General features: G+C 39.4%; 1 protein-coding gene and 1 pseudogene across 1 annotated transcript in view; one reads left to right on the top strand and one right to left on the bottom strand.

Moving 5' to 3' along the window:
- CCDC91 (coiled-coil domain containing 91) overlaps nt 1-21381 on the top strand; it is a 122454-nt gene that overhangs the window by 16184 nt on the left and 84889 nt on the right. Inside the window, 3 exon segments of the mRNA XM_085311079.1 lie at nt 853-962; nt 2754-2774; nt 4652-4684. Coding sequence (XP_085167205.1) covers nt 853-962; nt 2754-2774; nt 4652-4684 — 164 coding nt within the window.
- LOC146592416 (uncharacterized) lies at nt 5977-7500 on the bottom strand (annotated as a pseudogene).

The raw sequence follows: 21381 nt of genomic DNA, 5'->3' as shown, positions 1-21381 counted from the left end.
GCAGGTCATCTCTTTCTAAATTCTCTGCATGGCTGCGAAAATAATTGCCAGTGGCTTATGTGTAGTAGGAATGAGTTTGGTAGTGGCAACAGCCATTTAAAATATAACAAAATGTCTTTAGCTCTTTAGATAGCAAATAATTTTGGATTTCTTTTTTGGACAGTAGTGTTGCTCTCCTTCCTCTCTCTTGATTCATGTTGGGAATGCTAGGCTGGCTCTTTGCAAGGAGCTAAAGGAGCATATAGTATCTCAAAGTTGTAGTCATTTTGGTGGTGCAGATGGAAATCATTAGGACTGTATGAACTGAGAATTCTGCTTTTTTAGTGGATTGTTTTTTAAAGAATATTTAATATGTTCTTAAAATGACAAAACAAGCCATTAAAAATATGGAAATGTTTTATTTAAAATAGCTTATACTTCTCAAACATATCTGAATTTAAAGACTACAGTCAGGCTTTTCTGGCAAGACCCTTCATCTCTGCTGAAGATAATAATGGAGAGAGAGTGCAATGCAGATGTTTCAGCTCCATTGTATATTTGTATTGTGATGACTTCTGTGGATCCAGGGTACAGAGGTTCTTTTTTTTGAGAAATAGGATGAATTTACTGTATATAGTTGTCAAACATGATACCTTTTTTGCTTGTTTCTTTGTTTTGGAAAAGTACTTTAGTGTTGAATATTAGAGAAACCTAAAAAATACTAGAGAAATTCAGTGTTGAGATACACTGTATATTGAGATAGGAGATGTCTTAGTCTTCAGAAATGAAACTAGATGGAATAGTTATCTGAATTTGTGTTTTCACAATTCACAAGGGTTTAACTTCCTGTATTTTATTTTGTAATTCTTACAGAAATTAGAATATTTACTAGAGAAATACAATATTCCAGAAATGGATTTCTTGAATGAAAAACAAGAAAAAGTCATTTCACATCAAGATGATTACAAGATGCTTCAGGAAATATTGTGTCTTTCTCATGGTTATTATATATATATGTATATGTATATATATGTAATGATAATTTAGGGGCTTGATCGTGAGACACAAAGATGGTTAATATAAATATATTTATTAACATTTAGGTAAATAAGGAGCAATGTTGCCAATGCAGGAGAGTTCCACGTAGCTCCTACAGTGGCCAGTGAGAGAGATGGCAGAGCAGCCGCGACTGTGGCTTCAATATGAGGAACACTCATCATCTCTCACTTTTACATTTTATGGAGGACTTAATCAATATTACGAACATCAGACATTCTTTTCGCATAGATTTATGGGGTACATGTGTGTTACTTTGTATCTTAGGAAAAAGATGTATAAACAAGGTAAGCACATCCATGAGCAGATATCTACAGTTGCTTATTAGTAACATTAGCCTTAAACAATGTTCTCAAGTCCTGGACAATAAGCCAATGTCTCGCCTGGCTCCTTGCCATTGTTCCAGGTTAGCCCTTACACTCCACCCCTGCGAGACATTGGGTTATTGGTTGAACTTACACACCAGACAAGGCAATATACATAGTACCAAAAGTAATAGATACAATGTTATGATAGCCCACAGTGCTATGAGACCACCCTGGATAAGGTGTCCAAGCCATCCAGTCAAAGAGCCGAACCACTCAGCCAGCAATGTATCAGCATGATGTTGTCGGATATGCCGGACAAGCTGTTTGATGTGAGCAACATCATCCTTAATAGATGAAGATTCATCAGTTATATTAAAACACTACATTCCTGCAAAGTCGTGGCATCCATGGTTATGGCGCAGAAGCAAATAGTCAATTACCAATCTATGCTGCAATACTCCTTGATGTAGCTCTTCCATCTCCTTGTTAAGGGAGGCGATACCCTTGGATGTCCAATTTAGACCCTGCGCCAGTGTGCAAGCTACACGTTCCAGCTGTCAATAGTTATGGGTTACCAACCCCGAGATCCCTACTAGGCTTAGTAGCAATCCTAGAGCTTCTCCATATGAAAAAAGGCTTACATGGGGGTTACATGTGTTGTCCAGAACATGTCTTGGAAGTCTGGTTTTATTTAACATACAAGGCAAGGTACTTAATGTTATTCTTCCAGGGTAACTCTTCCCCTCTTACAGGGACCTCCTGTAGCATTAGCAAGTACATACGCATCAGAGGCAGTCCCACATGAAAAGAACCATTCTAAAGGCAAGATTAGGTGCATGGAAGCATAAGTCATATTCATGGTGCTGTTACATTGCAATTGCATATTAGTCATATTTCGACACAGAGCTGTAGCATTTACAAAAGTGAAACAAGCATCTGCCTTGGATACATTAGCTACATGGAAAGTGTATGTTCAAGGGGTTAAGATGAGTGATACAGTTCCCATATCATACAAATTCAAAGGAGTAACTGCAATGTCGAATGCTTTAGGAATGTATAATTCTGCATCACGGTTATCAATGTGGGTACCCCTACATAACATGTAGTGAGTATATTGTCTAACGACTTCCCTCCAGCTAAACAAAATGCTGATAGATTGGCAGAATGTTGGGCTAGCCAAATCCAGGTATTTATACCTGGTGCAGCGTGGTCCGTCAAGTCCAATGCAGAGTGCAGTGACAGTAGAGTTGATAACTATATCCACTTCATTATAAACATTGGTGAGTCACCCCAGAAAGGGGAATATAAGAGGGAAAAACCTCATCCTCCAGTAGGATTAAAGCTGTTGATCCTGGTCTGGATGCCAGTATAACTCCAGCAAATTGAGATTTGTGCAGGCAGATGATCCACGCACTTGCTAGAGCTTGAGTGGTTGTCAAAGTGATAATTACTGGAGATGGAGCTCATGGCCATAGGATCCCTGAGACCAGCGGAGTCCCTCTTGCCACTGAGTGTTCAGTAGTAACCTGAAAGGAAAGCTCTTGAAAAACCATCATGAGGAGAGGTGCTGTCATAGCAGATATTAGTGGGATAAAAGCATGTCCAGAGGACATGTTACATTGGGACAATCTGTTGTGCTTTTATGTCCATGGGCGTGTAATATTCCAGTTCTCCCAGGGCTTTTATCATTGGAGTTAGCCCTGCTTCCAGAACTCAAACACAAGCAGTAGATAATGGATCATCTTTGCAGACCATTCTTGGAAACGGGGTGTTGTGTCCTACCTGTCTGTTATTTAACAAAAATACTGCTTTATGTAATTGAGGATACCGCCCATGTAACATATGAATTGGAGTTAATTTGTGTAGCTGCTCCTTAAGGAGACTGTTAGCTTGCTCCACCAACTCATTCACTTGAGGATAGTAACTAATGTGTATTGTCCATCTAATACCTAGACCTTTTGCCCATTCTTGCACAGAATGTCCCACRAAATGTGAGCCTTGATCACTTTGGATTTCTAAGGGAATACCATAAGTGTAAATAATCTTTTCCAGACCTTTGATTGTAGTCTGTTGATAGGCCATTTTACTTGGAAAGGCATAACATAGGCCATTAAAAGGTCTCTACCCCTGTTAGAAGCTATTTGTATCCCTGACTGGCAGGTAAAGGTCCAACATAATCTACCTGGCAAATTACAAAAGGCTGCTTTCCCTTCAAAATGTTTCCTAATGGCTCTCTAAATCGTATATTGGCCAATTGTGTACATGTGATACAATTATTTCGAGCAGTCTGGTACCAAATTGGAGACAATGTATTATGGCCTCGAGCCTGATCTCATACTTGAGCAGTGGTGGGTTCCTGATGTCCTGAGGCTAAGTGGGCATGGACAGCCTGGGTCAATTCACTTGGGGTTACCATATAGTCAGCAGCATTAATGTATTCGCATTTTCGAGTGAAACATTTCTGGTGTGCGTTGACATGTCGAATTTGAAAGGTGATTTGCTTTACTTGGGCCCCAAATAGTACTCCAAATATCATGCCCCCCTGATTTTTTATCATGTATGTTCCAGTCAGCTACTGCAAGCTGGGAGCCGTGTAACCGTTCCATGGGAAATCACCCAAGTATCGGTATATATGAAAGGAGCCGGCCACTCCAAAATAGCCAATTCGGCTGCTTTTAACTTGAACCACTGACTTGAATATGCAGTTACTGCTGCAAATTTTATCTCTTTTTGAGAAGGATTATATGCCACGGCTCGCCCCCCACACCAGGAATATACAGCACTCTCATCAGTGAACCAGGCCATTTTTTGTTGTTCAGGTGGCAACTCAGTTCAGGAGGCGCTTCAGTAACGGGAGAAGGATTTGTTGGTTCCGATACAGTGGGAACAGTAGTAAGTTCTGCTAAGCTGGGCATGTATTCAAATTGTACAATTCCTAAAATTGTAGCATGGGGAGTACTAACATCTTTTCGACCTGGTTGCCGTTGAGACTGGAGATAATGTTTCCATTTCTGTTACGTAGCAGCTTGTGCCACTCCAGCAAGAGCTTGCACATCTTCACTAGGAATCCAAGATTGTATGGGTATGGGGCTGTGGACAGTCACCCACATCTCTGCCAGTGATACACTTGCTATCTTGCAAGGCCCAAACTACTGCCAACAACTGTTTTTCTAGTGGTGTGTATCTGGCTATTGTTTCAATTAACGACTTAGACCAAAACCCAATAGGTTCTCTTCAGTTCTGTGCACATTGCTGTCATGATCCCCAAGAGACTGTGTCACCTGTTATGATGACTTCTGATTTGAAAGGCTTGCCAAGATGGGGAATGAATAACTGAGCATGTTGTTCAATAGCATCTTTGCCTAGGTCAAAAGCCTGCTGATGCTCTTTCATCCACTGCCATTCAGTACACTTTTTTGTAAGCCATTGCAAAGGATGCATCAAATATGCTAGGTGGGGGATAAAAGCATGCCAAAATCCCAGTAGACCTAGAAAGGTCTGCCAGTACAGGGTACTGACCTATTGAATTTTGGGCTTTCTCTGGAGTAACTTTCATATGTCCTTGCCATAAAATTCCCAGAAATATCACATTGGTTTCTGGTCCTTGTATCTTTTTTGGGTTTATTGCCCACCCCCTTTGTTTCAGCTCACCAGTTAGTCTCTCTAACTGGTGCTGCACTGTGCCCTGATCTGGTCCCATAATCGAAAGTTCATCAGTGTAATGATGTAAAGTGCAATCCTCTGCCAACGCAGGTAAATCGGCAGCTACCATTTGGTCAGACTATACTTACATCTAGGGGAAGAATCTGGAAGGTATACGTTTATTGTTCCAGGTAAAGGCAAATTGACCCTGGGCGGGTTCAGAAATGGCAATTTAGAAAAAAGCATTAGCTAAGTCTATCACAGCCTTCTGTGGCTGCAGTCGATTGCCTATCTGCTCCATCAAGGTAACCATATCCAGGACCACTGCTGCCAGTGGAGGGGTTACCTTGTTCAATTCCCGATAATCTGCAGTCATTCTCCGTGATTTGTGCACAGGCCAGATATGGCTGTTAAAAGCAGATAAGGCAAGGCCAAATATTCCTGCCTGAAGAGGGGCATCCACAGTTTCTTTTATCTCTTTTTCTACTCCTGGAGTATGATACTGCTTTATTTGGACTATTTTGCAAGGTTGTGGCAACTTGACAGGATCCCATTTGGGAAATCCTCATATCATGGTGATAGCTACAGCTTGGGGAAGAAACATACTTCATCCAGAGGAGAACGCTCCCTGCATCCTATCAACAGTACTCCCTAGAAGGATGTCTATCCCTAATATATACGCATGAATAGAGGCCAGCAGTACTGCAAATGTTGGTGAAAATGTTGGTGATTTAGCTATTATCAAAGTTATGGTGGCTTGCACAGCTGGGACTTCCATGCCTCCTATCCCACAAATCTTATTAGATATGGAGGTATTAGTAATAAAACTATGTAAGACTGTGACTTCTGCACCTGTACCACTAAAGCCAAGACAGATTTTTTCCCCACCAGAGCACTAGCGTATTTTTAGAGGAACATATGGGCACTGATTCCCCAGATGGTATGCCAATACTGATGCTCTGACATCGAGGGATCCACCTGACCATCATTGTTACTTGGCAGGAAATTTCCACCCTGCAGCTGCAGGCATGGGCAGAGCAGAGGGCTGCATTGAAGATACGGGAGGTGTGCCCTTGCCACCGTTAAATAGCTCTGCTGTAGGCAAGCCATTTATTGTATCCGATCTACCCCAGCTTTTAGCAAGTCTATCCACATTTCTTTCCTAGTTACTTTTAATTTTGTAGTAACTTCCTCCCCCCCAAACTTCTTTTCACTGGGCTTTTGGACAGCTCGAATGCTCCTCCCAGGACCATTTCCCACTCTATCATAATCCCTCATAGAGTTAGCTAACTCCCCTACAGTCCCTCTGGCTGACATAACAGTATTTATTAACAATCCCTTAACTGTCCCTGCAGCTTCTTTTGTAAACTGCAGTTTCATTGGCCTAGCGACCTGAATAGTGTCTGGTCCTTCAGCAACTGGGAACTGTAAGGCTACCCCCATTTACGATAAGGCATCCATTCCTTCTACAGTTCTCCATGGGTCTAAGGTAGTTATTAGCTCTCCTGGTGCAGGATGTACTCCTACCATTGCCCTGCATATCCATTGATACAAAGAAGGAGGGAGGTACTGGCTGACCATTACTGTCGCGGAGATTAATTACACGTTTCAGGTAATCCTGTACTTCAGGGTCAGTAGTTAAGGGCTCATTAAATCCAACTCTTCTCTCAATAACCGCAAAGATACTGAATCCACATCCCATACACATACTATCCATTTAAGCAAAGGTTCTCCCGTTTTTTTGTTGGAACATACTTAGAAACTCTCTCAACTCTTTAGGAGTATAAGTCCATGTTTGTTCTACCATATTCCCATCCACTTGCCATTCCCACCTCATTTGAATCAAGGGACTCATCTGAGCAAGGGGCTGCTCCTCGGCTGGACTATATTCTATTTCCGAGTCTGAGGAACAGCTTCTTATTTTTCCATCCCATTCCTCAGGATCCCATGAGGGTTACGATACAATTGCTCTGCCTCAAGGCATGGTTGTGGGCAGTCGCACATATTTACTATGCTTCTTATTAGCTAATGTCAAAGCCAACTGCTCCATTTTGTGGGCTAGATTTTGACTTTTTTCGGCTTGTATAGTAATAACCTCCTGAGCAATTGTCTTAGCATCCTGCAAATCTCCAGTCTCCCATTTCAGATCCTGCCTTTCATTTTCCAAACATCATAGCTGTTGCTGTATCCTCATCACTTCAGTATCAAATGCCTGAACTGCCATCAGAAAAAGCCATGCAATTCACCCTGCTAATGCTCAGACGGGCTCAGGGATGGTGGTAGGGAGCACTCCGTCAGGGCTTCCTTAAACACCTGTGGCGTTACCAATTCTGGCCAGTCTTCTGGGTAGCCTAAGGTCGCCATTACCTCTGCTACCAGGCCCAGCACTCAGTAGGGGCCATCCTGGTAGCCTAATCTGAGCCAATTTCTCATCGCACCCTGAATCCCCTTCATGGGTTTTCCCTTTTTTCTCCTTTTTCCCTTCAGCCTTCTGTGTTCCCGCGATCCTGTCCATGACTTCAATTGTAAGGATAATTAGGGCACTCGATTGCAAGAGACAAAAGGCTAGTTAATATAAATATATTTATTAACAATTAGGTAAAAAAATAAAAAGAGCAATGTTACCAATGCAAGAAGGTTCTCTGTAGCTGCTGCGGCGGCTGGTGAAAGAGATGACAGGGCAGCCCTGAGCATGACTCCGGTGTGAGGAACACTCATCATCTCTCACTTTTACATTTTATAGACAGATTAATCAATATTATGATTATCGAATGTTCTTTTCACATGGATTTATGGGGTACATGTGTGTTACATCTTTTTCCTAAGATACAAACAAGGTAAGCACATCCGTGAGCAGATATCTGTAGTTGCTTTTATTAGCTGACTTAACTACCAGTGGAATAGTTTGAGTGTTGCATTTTAAAAATCTGGAAAGTGTGACTAGATAGATGCTAGGTATCTTTCGTCTCATCTCGTCTCCTCTCTTACCCTGTTCTGTCCTGTCCTGTCCTGTCCTGTAGCAGAAGCATACAGATAGTGGAAATGTTACTGAGGTTTGCAAGTATCTGACAATATTGTATATTTTGAGGAAGTTAAATTCAACAGTTTTCAAGAGTGCCAGATGAAAGGGTCGTAATCTTTAATTTACTGTGTAGATCTTGTCTTCTGGGTATAATCAGAATCAAATCAGAGAAGAGAAGTGAGTTGTGCTTCTAAGAGCTAACAGTTAAAATTATTTCCCTGAAGCTTGAATATTGGATTTCCTCTGTTATTAGAGCTTTTAATGCCTATTTTGTCTTTTTCCTTTGGCTTCTAAAGCACTAAGGTCAACACCTGTGGCCACACACTGGATAAATTTAGCAGCTATGGAGTACAGATACCCAGTTCTTTTTCCAGCAGAAACAGCTGGTTATTTGTACTATTGACTTGAGAAGCTTAAAAGCAGACTGTACTGGTGACTCTGGATTAGCTTTGGGAACTCTTAGGCTAAGACTTCTAACGGAGCTGACTGTGGCTTCCTAAGCACTAGGTTTGCATTGACTTAATTCCTGTTATAAGAAAGTTCTTTACTCTAATGTTCGAATCTGATACTGAAAACAAATGCCTTATGAGATGGATTTAATGGGTTATTTATATGAACAGGTATTATCTCATGTGCCTTTATGTTTGCTAATTAATGGGCTTCTGGCATTTGTGGTGTTCTCAAAAGCTGATTTGGAGGTAGCGGAGCCAAACTGCCAGTCATGTCTTCAAATAAGGTAATGTTTAGGTAAACGGACTTTTTTATGAAGGTATTGTGTTCCGTTTCACTTTGTCAGCTAAGCCAATTACTCTTTTTGGATTTTAAAAGCTCTATGACTTTTCAAGAACTGAAAGGAGTTCTGGCTGTTTTGAATTGATGATTACATAGACCATTTTACATTGTTAGTCTCAGCTTTTAAGTACTTCCTGCTGATCTGTCTCTTTTCCAAGTCCTCTTTCAATAGCTCAGTTCCATACAAATAGTTGCACAACAGAGGCAGAAGTTGAGGGTATAGTTTAACAGTTAAGCTGTTGTAAACCTTAGCGCTGTTGGAACATGTCTTAGGATTTCTCCTAGCCACATATTTCTGAATGCTGCCTTGTAAATAAAATAGTTTTCTGTGAGATTAGCAAACTGATAGAAAGCTTCATAGGTCAGTCACCTTGTCAGTCACATGTTTCTAAGACCTTTCTGCATTTTTGCAGATTTTTTTTTTTGATATCTGTGTTTCGTAGTGAAGAATGGGAAGTATCAAAATGTAGATAAAATAAAAAATCCTTAGAATTTTAAAATAGATGACAAAACTGGCAGATGACAGAGCTAGCTTTTTGCTTATTAGAAACAAATTTTGTTACTTCATTCTCTTAAACTTTTTTTTCCTCTATGGATAATGAAAGCTAGAAACTCCTTATTTCATTGCTGTTATCTAATCAGTTCTTTTTCAATTGCGAATATTAATATGTATAAAGTTATCTAATTGTAGTCACAGTCCAGAATGTTCCTGCAGCTATCTATATGAAGCAAAAGCAATTGAATTGTTTGTATAAGAAGATACAAGTAGCTAATTTTGTTCCAGTTTTAATTACTGCAAGTGTGTTTTTTTCAAATCTGGAAAATGCATATGCAAGCAAAGCTTATGTTTTCCTGTTCAATAAAGAGTACAGATTGGAAGAGTACACAACAGATTCCTTGTTCAAGTGGCAGGTGAGAAAAGCAGAAAGGTGTAAATGAGACTTACTCTCATGACAACACATTTAATCTTTAATAATAGCATTACTTCTTTTGAATCAAAGAATCTCCCAAGTTTTGTCGCTCATATTCCTTTTTCGTATTTCCTTTCACTTGCCTTTTTCTGAGCACATTATCTGTTTTCCAGATTTATGAGGTAGCACTCTGCCTTTGTAATAATCCACTTTTATTTTCTCTAGTTAATAATATTCCATCGTATACCTAAGGCTGTATACCTATACCCATTCATTATGCACAGTTTCCTACTGTTCACTGGCAAAGAAAGTAATTGCTCTTCTTTTCCTATTCTTTTCTTCCTCAAACGAGGATGACAACTCTGCTATCTCAAGAGTGTTTTTTGCCACAAAAATGTCTCAGTTAAATATATTTTCAAATTTTTTGAGTATATCGATACAAACATTTTCAAAGACAAAGTAAAGGCATTGCTCCCATACAAATGTTTTCTTTGAAATGGGTTGGTTCTCTGAAGTGAACTGTGTTTTCAGCTAATCGCACAGGATTCCAACTATCTTCATCATGGGTCTGAGGGAAAAAAGTGGTATTTAGTTTGGTAATACTACATATGGAAGAATTGAAAGGGAGTGGTAATCAGTAGTTCTAATCACTGGGACCAGAATTCAGAGTTTTTTAATGTTAGCATTGAACTAACATATGGCAATGCAATGTTGACACAGTTATTCTTCTGTAAAAAATAAGATGTTCTGTGTTTCATCTAAATAAAATTAGCATAAGAAAAAGATTGAGCAGAGCATGTGGTATTTTCACATTCTTAATATTGTTTCTGTGTGTTATTACAATGACCAGAGAAGTAAAGGGACAGCAGCAGGTTCATAAATGAAATAAACAAATTGCTAGAGTCATTTGGATGTTTAACACAATGGTCTCTTTGAGATCTTGTCCTCATGCAAGCTGGTAAAATTAGAGTTATGATTCCCACGTTCCCACTTTTGTATTTGTAATATTTTAAGAGGCAGAATAGCATACTGTAACTTTTACTTCTTTGCATACAAAATATAGCTGAATTAAAATTGCTGTGGGAAGTGTAACTGACAATTTTTATGACTTGTGTGCATTGCTGCAACCATAAAATTGCATAAACAGAGCTTTAGCCTTGTAATAGCTTCCATATTTAGACTGGAAGAAAGCAGATATAAATATATATCTTTTTTTTTTTTTTTTTCAGTTAATCAGTTAAGATTTAGGTATATTCACCTTAACTTTTTTAAAAAAATAGTGCCTGGGTTCTAGCATCCTGCTTAGGAGCTTAATTTTTACAATAGCTTTTTTATCTGATAAGACTTCTGATGTTTGGTGTATAAGCAAACAACAGTATTTGACGATTCACTAACTGCTGTTCTCCCTTGCTGTTTCTTTGGTTTACCATGTAGTCATATTTGAAGTTGTACTGTGTTGCTATTGGAAAATTCTAATTACCATTTTACACAGTTTTGCTGTMATCAACCCTTTCTAGAAATTAAGTTGGTTCTTTTTTTCCACAAAACTGTATAGTTGATGTAGTGCAATCTTTTCTTTTGAAATAGACTTGCTTTTTATTTTGGCAGCTGATATCTGTTCTTCTGAATACTAGAATAAAGTGCTGAACAATTTTTTTTTTTTTTTGTAATCCTTTGTTTCTGTTACCTTCTTGTTTAGGGATTTTTTTTTTTAAATGACTTTGTGCTTATTTTATTTAACAATATTCCAATAGTTGCAAAAAGTCATGATTAAAAATGAACTAGTTTTGTACAATGATTTAATTTGGGAAAGGAAGCTTATGCTGAAGGAAGCCTTTATACATCGGTACATAATGATGCAAAGAAATTTCTGAGAAGTGCTAGTAGGTCATGTTGTGACACCTGACTGGGATTAAACTGCATGGTAGTTTAAGTACAATCATTACTGTTAGTGATGACATTCATCTGTTTATTTTCGTGGCTATTGATGGTTTTTTTCACTGTTTACCTGTTAAAAGTATCATTTAAATTATGGAGCTTCAAATTATGAAGAAGAGAATTTTATTAAGTGTATTTAAGTAAAGGTAGGAAAGGGTAATTTTAAGACTTTGCGATACAGTTTCATCCCTCATAATTTTGAATTTTTTGACTATTTTTAATCTGATTACTGTTACCTGTTTTTTTTTCTTTATGTATTACATACATATGTCACATGCATTCGTATAAAATGTGTACTTGATTGTTTCTCTTGGTTTTGGAGATGATGCTTCAAAACCTTAAAACATTCTTAGCATGGAATATAAGAATGAGAATTTTCTATAATATTAGATTGATCATATAATTTTGCCTTTAAGTAGAATTGTACAAACACTGATTTGGATATACTCATAATTTTGATGAGTGCTTCATATGTATATCAAAAATTGCACCTGATACACATAAATTTGCTTTTACTCAGAGGAACCATTCTTGTCATCTGCCAATGACTCATCTGAATATGAGACTTAGCATGCTAATTTTCTTTTTGAAGAAAATTTTATTTTTTACAATTATATGCCGTCTTTGATTGTCTGATTTTAAACAAGAAATTGTGCTTATACAACTTTAATTTTTAAAATGAGTAAGTATAAAAATCATTCCAATCTGACCACTTTCTGACTGTCCTTACCTGTTTCATGCCAGTGTATCCTAGAGCTGTTTGAATGAATTGGCTAGTTTAAGTTCAAGGTGTCACAAGTCCATCAGAGCAACTGTACATCTCTGTGCAGTATGTATGTTCAAGATGATTCTTTTTTTCCCCTGTTTTTAACGTGGAAAGTCTTAATTGAGATCCTTTAGAAATGTCCAAAATATATTTAATCTACTGACAAATTGGAGGTGTGACCCATCAAGTTTCACATCAGCTTTTTTCATTGAACCTATCTTTCGTAGAAACAAAACGAGTTAGAACTGTGCAAAATTAAGAAGATTCACACAGAGTAGAACTTGCATGGTTGAACTGTTACGAGAATGCTCATAAGTATATTAGCTGTTATTTGGCATGCAATTTCTCAAAAATGTGAGGATTTAAATCACTGATTTAAGCATCTTCAAATGAATAATTATTTAGGAGGGTCAGCATAGGATGATAAACAATTATTGCTGGAAATAAATATTTTAATGAAATCTTACTTATAAATATGCAAATGCAAGTCTGATTAATGCTTAAAAATAATCTAAGATACTGTAATAAAAGACTGTGAGAGCAGTCTTTTGGAATTTCTTCATATATTGTAAATTTGTGTGTCAAATTGTGTTTAAGTGCAATATTACCGTCTGCAGTTAATGTTCTAGTTCATTTATATATAGTGGGAACAATCAGTTTCCTGTGCTTGGTTTTCTGAAGGCTGATGGTATAAACTAAATTTGAAAATATGTTTATAGACAGAAATGATTTTGTCATTGCCAAACAAATTTCTATTCATCTGCTAGATATAGAAATTGAAATAAGGCTAGATAACTCAAAGAAGCATAAAAGGGAAAAAACATAGTGTGTTTGAACTCATATGCAAGAAGGAATGATAAATCTTCCCAGAGAGCATTGCATTCAACTACTATAACTGGAAAAGTAATATTCTTGATCAAAGAGCCACCTTGTTAGCGCTGAAGAAAAACAAATATCCATTTTCCATTTCATTTACTAAATCATGATTTCAGGTAGTGTTTGATATTAATTGTTGCTTGTTTTTGTGGCATTGCTTTGCAAAGTGTTTGACATACTTGTTTCCACTGAGGAAAATTTTATCTCAAACTGATACCATGTTTTCTTATGCTTATGTTGCAATTCCAAGTTTTGTTTAAATTGTGGTCCTGGTTTTAGTAGTAAGCAGAGTTAAATGTTTTAGGTTGAAAACTCAAGAAATTCTGTAACAGATTATGTTGAAATTAACTGCCTGTAGGGGATACCTTGCTGTCCTTCATGCCTTCTCATGTCTTTCAGTATTTGTTGAGTGATTTTGGATATTGCTATTACTTCCATTGGATTTGCTTCATTCAGGAACTTCCCTCTTGTAAATGGAGACAACTGCAATTTTGGTCACAAAATGAAAACAATGTCTAGGTTTCATATGGAGTATGATGGTGTGTGTGCCATCTGAGATTACCTGAACAGAATCCTCTGATGGCCAGCCATAAAGCAGCTGCATGCAGCTGGAATGGTAGAAAGTTGCTTCAGTGAATTGGATTTTGACCTGTTGCTTATAAACATTCATTTTAGTCATGAATCGCTTTACTGCATTCAGTGTTACTGTTTGTAAGATAGATAGAGATTTAAGAATAATACTGTCTTCGTTTACTAAAAATATATGAAGAATATGTGATGTGAATGGTGACTGTATTAACTGAGAAAAATTATTCGGGGATTTATGGGATTCTGCCAAAGGCACAATGAACATCTTAGGTGCAGGGGAAAAGAATATTATAGCTATCCTATAGCAAATGCTACAGGAGTAGTCTAATATTATCCTGTAGGTGAAAATACTATGCAAAAATTCTCATATGGGTAAGGGTCTAGTAGCATTTGCTCGTTTTTTACTTTAGTTACACATTTTCTTTCAAGAGCTGAGTGCTTCTTAAGTAATGATAGAGCGCCTTGAGATGATGCAATTCCTAGGACAGTATTTTGTAAACTTTCAACATATTGCCCTTCTGTTCCCTCAAATTAAATTACCTTAACCAGATTCTAATCACTGACGTAAGAGTGATTAAGAGGGCAGCTGATTAATCTTCCATTGCACAATGGAAACTTTGGGACTGACATCCTTTTTTTTTTTCTTTGAAGGAAAAAAAGATTAATTCAGTTTTTGAAATTTTATGTTTTTAATTTGTTGCACTTTTTCAGCTTTTTAATGTGGCCTCCAATCTTAAATACCTTTATATCTACTTCATAAGTGCATGCATCCGGTTGAGGAAGGCTATATTTCAAAAGGATTTGTCTTACCTTTTTCAAAAGGGTTTTAGCCCAAGAGCCTTACTGTAAGCAATGTTTTTGCCAACCTGAAGAGGGGAGCTGCTCAGAACGAGAAGAATGTGTCCTATGATTTTTCTCATCCAGATTAGCCAGTTTGTGGGAGGTCTGATGTACTGTAAAATACTAAGAAGTTTCAACTGAAGTTAAAATACAGCTAAAGCTTTTAGTCAAAACTCAGTCCTAATGCTATAGCCTTTTAAAATCTATTTACAGTTTGATTTGTATTATACAACAAAGAAAGCATGAGCTTGTTACTGCATGCCTTCCAGCTGGCTTGGAAGGGAACTGAGGGACCTTGAGTGGGGTGGCGTATGTATGGTCTTAGTTTGTAGAGCTGGAGGAAGTAATATTTGTATCCAAATTAGAATCCCTCTGCCTCTCCCTCTTGCTTTTTCAGCAACAGGAGTATATTCTTGCTCTTGTTGTTTCACCCTACTCTTGATATTGTTGTGGAAAAAGTGATTTCTGGCTTTTCTTGATTTTTTTTTCTTTTCTTTTTTTTTTTTTCCTTTTTTTTTTTAATTATACTGTTGCATATTGAGTAGATAAAAGAAGGGAAGTTTGGAGAGTTACTGTTGTCCAAAGAAAGAATTTCAAAGATGAGAACCATGGTTTTACCATTGCGGGAGGAAAGGAGAGAGTGAGAGGGGAAGGTTTATTTTAGAAACAATGTAATGGCAAAGTGACAGAAGATCTGGAGAGTGAGTGAGTGTTAGATACAGGAATGGGAAAGTCAGTTATTACCTTGAAGTTATGCATGCGCATAGCCATGTTAATTCTCTTTATGTCACTTGATCTCGCTTCTTGGGGTTTGAGTGGGAAGGAGGGAAGCGAAGAAGTTTCTAGGCAGTTTTCTTTCAGTTCTTTACTTATGAAAGACTTTTTATAATGAGAAAGTTTTTTTTTTTTTGATATCCCCATACAGTTTCAACTGAAGTAAATAAAAGTTTCAACTGAAGGCCAATTTGACTAAAGTATTTTTTCTAACATTGTCTCCAAATTCATGTTTTATTCTTCATTTATAATTCTGTTTGCTCTTACATTTTTGAAAAGACTAAATTGTATTTCAAAAGAAGTAGTAGTATTTCTCAAGGAATTTCTTTCTCATAGCTGAGTACTAAAAAGAAGAACTGCAGTCACCTCCAGAACATAATGATTTTATCAGTCGGAAGGAGTTAACAGTAATAATTTTTGGGAAGAAGAACAGTTTGTGAAGACAGATCTGAATAAACTAGTTTAGCAAACCTAGTAAATAAACTAGAATAGTAGTGCTGATGGGCGTGGGAGGGAAGGCAAGGTATTTTTTCAAGTTACTGTATATTAAGGCATAAGTTTTATGTCCATCATCTTTCTTCATTATCTTTTTGAGATAAAAAAAGAAGTAAATGGAGTGTGACAAATACATCTCAGTAAAAAATCATCTAATCAAATCTAGATCCTGCTCAAGCAGGGTCATCTAGAGCATGTTTCCAAGGATTTTGTCTGGATGGCTTTTGAATATCTCCAAGGAAGAGGACTGGGTACCTCCCTGGGTAACCTGTTCCAGTGCTCTGTTACCCTCATAGTAAAAAAGTATTTTCTCATGTTCAGAACTTGTGTTTCAGTTTGTGCCAGTTGCCTCTCATCCTATTGCTGGGCACCCCTGGAAAGAGTCAGGCTGAAGCCTGTCTACATCCTCCCTTCTTAAGAAATTTATTTTGTTACATGCAGTGGACATAACAGCAATTACACTCAGTTAGTAGCCAGATAATTGAGTGAGGATCCTATGTATAAGATTTGTTTAATTTAAGAAAGAAGGAAAATCTGTTTAGCCATTTTAGTGAAACATAAAATAGTGGAAGTTTTAGACTCTCTTAATATGCTTATGCTTAGCCACACATAACATTATGTTGAAGTATGTCTTCTTTATGGTTAAAGACTGTGTTACAGTAATACTCATAATTTATATATGGAAATGATTTTCATTTTCAGTAGATTTATAGTATTAACAAATGAATCTCCACAGTACCTGGGACGTAGATCTAAACAAACCACTGAATCATTTAAAGGGGATAGAAGGGCAAACCTATTCTGCAGCCCTGTTTTGCATTCCTTGAGTTTTAATAAAACAATACAGATTCAAGTCAAGTACTTGTTCATAGCCCAAGTTAGATTCGGTTGCAATCATGACATCCGTCTGATATCAGTCAGCTGTCATTATCCGGTGCCATCTCAAGCAGAGTTCCAACTTGAGTGAATTTAATGCCAGATCACAGAGTCATAGACTCGGTAAGGTTGGAAGGAACCTCTGAAAATCATCTAGTCCAATTCCTCTGCTCAAGCAGGGTCACCTAGAGCATGTTAAAAGGGTTGCATCCAGGTAGGTTGTGAATATCTCCAGTGAAGGAGACTCCACAGTCTCTCTGGGAAACCTGGCCCAGTGCTCCGTCACTCTCACAGTGAAGAAATTCCTCCTCACATTCAGGCGGAACTTCCTGTGGTTCAGTTTGTGCCCGTTTCCTCTAGTCCTGTCTCATGTGACTGTTGAAAAGAGTTTGACCCCATCCCCTTGACAGCCTCCCTTCTGGTTCTTGTACATATTGATAAGATCCCCCCCCCCTTCAGTCTTCTCCAGACTAAACAGGCCCATCTCTCGCACACATTCGTTGTTTATTCAACTTTATTCATATTCTTTCCTCCAACATCACAGTCATTAAAAGTACCTGTTTAAACAAAGACTACATGAAATCAATGAAAATTGTAGTAACAATTACTAATCTAACCTCTTCATAGCATGTTCTGAATTTATGCTTCTGTATTTTATGTAGCAGAGGATTCAATGAATCCCAAGCTGAAGATGGCTTCTTAATTCCACCAGTAGCTGTCTCTCCGTTCAAATGCAGTTTACCAATTCATGACTCTAGACATTAATGAGTCAGACTGCAGCACTATTCAAAATTACATCATTTGTCAATTTCTTACTGCATGTATCTGGAGTAATGTACATCTTGGACAAACCACGTCTGAGAGAATATCTATTTAAATATCTTCAAGTCATGCTGTGAAACCTACTTTCTATCATTTTTTCAGTATTTTTTTTTCTACTGAGAATAACTGTATCTATCTGTGCTGGTTTGTCAGAAGCAGTAGCTGTGATGATCACATAATTTGACTCTCTTAGCTGTATACTTTTCTGGAGATGGTTTATGCAACTGGATTATTTGTTATGCAGTAGAGAGGATCTTATTTCAAAAAAAAAAAAAAAAAACCCCAAAACAAAAAAACCCGAAACAAAAACAGGAGAATCTCAGCCGGTAGAGGACCTAGTTCTTGGCATGGCGTTTATATGTTCCTGCCTTCTCTTGCCTAAAAAAAATTATTTTGTGTGCCATTAGTCTTCAAGAACGAAGAACCAAGTATCTATGTGAGAAGGACAAGACAGTCAATTTCTTGAGTTGAAAGGATGATTTTAAGTTTTGCTTTGTGTTTTATTAGGGGACCTAGCAGAAGTCCTGTTTGAGGATTCAGAGAAATTGCAGAAGAAATTAATTGGGGATGTTGATATTTTACTGGAGAAAAGCACTGGGTCTCAGCATATTTCCTTGGTACATGTTTTTATTTTCTACAGTTAGTACCTCAAGACTAATAGTGCTTATATTAGATATAGTCAGAGAGTATGGACCTGGAAAAGAGCTTAGAAAAGACTCTCCTGAAGTTCAGGGTTGCAGTCCTGCTTATTGCCTTGCTTCCTCCACACAGGATCCTGAACTCCACCATCTCATGGTCACTGCAGCCGAGGCTGCCCCCAACCTTCACATCTCCAACCAGTTCTTCTTTTTGTTGGTTAGTACAAGGTCCAGCAGGACACCCTTCTTCGAAGGCTTCTCCACTACCTATGTCAAGAAGTTAATCATCGATGCATTGCAGGAGCCTCCTGGACTGTGCCTGGCTGTGTTATCCTTCCAGCAGATATCAGGGTGGTTGAAGTCCCCCATGAGAACAAGTGCCTGTGATCATGAGGCTACTTCCAGCCATCTGTAGAAGGCCTCAGCAACTTCCCCTTGCTGATCAGGTGGCCTGTAGTAGACACCCACAACAGTGTCCCCCATGTTAGCCTGCCCTTTCATCTTCCCCCATAAGCTCTTGACTGCCTTCTCCTCCATCCCTAGGCAGAGCTCGATTCATTCCAGTTGCTCTCTTACATAAAGAGCAACTGCACCACCTCACCTTCCTGGCCTATCTTTCCTAAAAAGCATTAGCCATCCATGACAGCCTTCTCATCATGCGAGCTATCCCACCTTGTCTCTGTAACTACAATGAGATCATGGCCCTGCGACTGCACACAGATCTCTAGTTCCTCCTCTTTATTGCTCACGCTGCATGCATTGGTGTATAGGCATTTCAGAGAGGTAGCCATGCATGCAGGTTTCCTGGGGGGGGGGGGGTGTAAAAGGGGGTCCCCCATAGCTATGTCTTATATATGCATCCCCAGCTGCATGCACCTGCTGGAGGCTTCCCAACTTCAGCTGTGTTTTATTGACTGCCTTCTCCTTCCCCATTCCTACCTAGTTTAAAGCCCTCTTTGCCAACAGTTGGCCAGCCTGGTAAAGACACATGTGCCCCACTTAGTGAGGTGGATCCCATCTCTCCCCATCGTCAGTTGTTGATCTTCAAACAGCATCCCATGATCATAGAAACCAAAACCCTGTTGCCAACACCAGCAGCACAGCCAGTTGTTAACTTGGATAATTTGTCTACTTCTCCTCACATCCTTCCCCCTCATTGGCAGGGCTGAGGGGAAGATCACTTGGGCTCACAGACCTTAGACTACCATGTCCACAGCTCTGAAATCCTGTTTGGTTGTTTCCAGTTTGCCCTCAATATCATTAGCACCCATGTGAAAGAGCAGCAGAGGGTAGTAGTCTGATAAGCCTTGGCTGCCTTTCAGTGATATCTCATATCTGAGCCTCCGGAAGCAGCAAGCCTCTCTAGACGAGAAGTCAGGTCAGTGGATAGATGCTTCCATCCACTGCAACAACCACTTGTTGCTTCTTCTGAGTGTTCCTGCAAGGCACAGGGTCTCTCGGCCCAGTTGCTTCCCTTGAAGTCAGGTCCAGGCCCTCCTCATCCTGAAGGGCACTAAATTGGTTGTTCAGCTGCAAGTCCAAGTCTACAGGAGGACTTGGGGCCTTTCTGCTTCTATGAGATGCAACTAGTTTCCAGCCTTCTTCTATAGTGCTGTGATGTACTATTTTACTCTGCACAGAACCCTCCAGCAACTCCCCTGCTGCAGCTGATTGGGACTCTTGAAGCAGTATGGCCTCCAAGAATGCCCTATCTCCTGCTCATTTTCGTGGCTGCTTCGCAATCTGCTGACTTCCTCCCACAACTCCTTGACTTAACGACACAAATAATCAACAACAGTACACCTCTCCAGGCTTTCTGGAGAGGCCCCAAACACTCTCTATAGCCTGAGACCTGCAGAGCTGCATATGCTGTCAGAGGGTCAGTCTGAGTCAACGATTCTGACACAGCTGACGCAGCAGTCCAACAGCTACAGGCAAATGTGCTTTCCAGAGTGTTATAATCATGTTTGTAAGAGTGGGCACTACTAAGACTGGAAACAAAGATGTCCTCTTGCAATTTCCTACTGAACAAACTGCTGCATCCATTCACTGCCTCTGGGAGCTGCAGTCCAGGCCCGGCTCTTATATAGATCTCTTCCTAGTACTGTTTCACAGGGTACTTGATCCACCCTAAACAAGAGCTACCTGAATCAAAAGCCCCAACTCCCTCTATTCAGGGGCAACCTAGACAGCTTGTTAGCAGCAGTTACACCCAGCTGGAGTGGGTAATAAGTGCTGGAGCTTCTCCCAGGAGAGCTTAATGCTTCCTGCAGTTGCCCTTGCCCAGCTCCCCTTACCTGTTAGCAGCAGCTACACCTAGATAGAGCTGGGTAATAGGTGCTGGAGCTTCTCCCAGGAGAAGAAAAGAAGGTGATCAGGAGTAGTCAACACTGATACATCAAGAGGAAATCATGCTTAACCAATCTGATAGCCTTCTATGGTGACATGACTGGCTGGGGAGAGGAGGGGAGAGCAGTGGACATTGTGTACCTTGACTTCAGCAAGGCTTTTGACACTGTCTCCCAGAACATCCTCCTAGATAAGCTCAGGAAATGTGGGTTAGATGAGTGGACAGTGAGGTGGATTGAGAACTGGCTGAAAGGCAGAGCTCAGAGGGTCATCATCAGTGGCGCAGAGTCTAATTGGAGACCTGTAGCTAGTGGTGTTTCCCCAGGGCTCAGTACTGGGTCCCGTTCTGTTCAACTTATTCATCAGTGACTTGAATGAGGGGACAGAGTGCCTCCTCAGCAAGTTGGCTGATGATATCGAGCTGGGAGGAGTGGCTGGTACACCTGAGGGCTCTGTTGACATTCAGAGAGACCTGGACAGGCTGGAGAAGTTCAACAAGGGCAAGTGCAGAGTCCTGCACCTAGGGAGGAATAATTCCATGAACCAGTACAGGCTGGGGGCTGACCTTCTGGAAAGCAGCTCTGCAGAGAAGGACCTGGGAGTGCTGGTGGATGACAAGTTGACCATGAGCCAGCAAAGTGCCCTTGTGGCCAGGAAGGCCAATGGTCTCGTGGAGTGCGTTAGGAAGAGTGTTGCCAGSAGGTTGAGG

The sequence above is a fragment of the Rhea americana genome, unplaced genomic scaffold (genome assembly GCF_003343005.1).
Source record: "Rhea americana isolate MKP2758 unplaced genomic scaffold, rheAme1 scaffold_330, whole genome shotgun sequence".
Lineage (NCBI taxonomy): Eukaryota > Metazoa > Chordata > Aves > Rheiformes > Rheidae > Rhea > Rhea americana.
The sequence above is the reverse complement of the archived record's forward strand: the minus strand, read 5'-3'. Positions and strand labels throughout refer to the sequence as shown.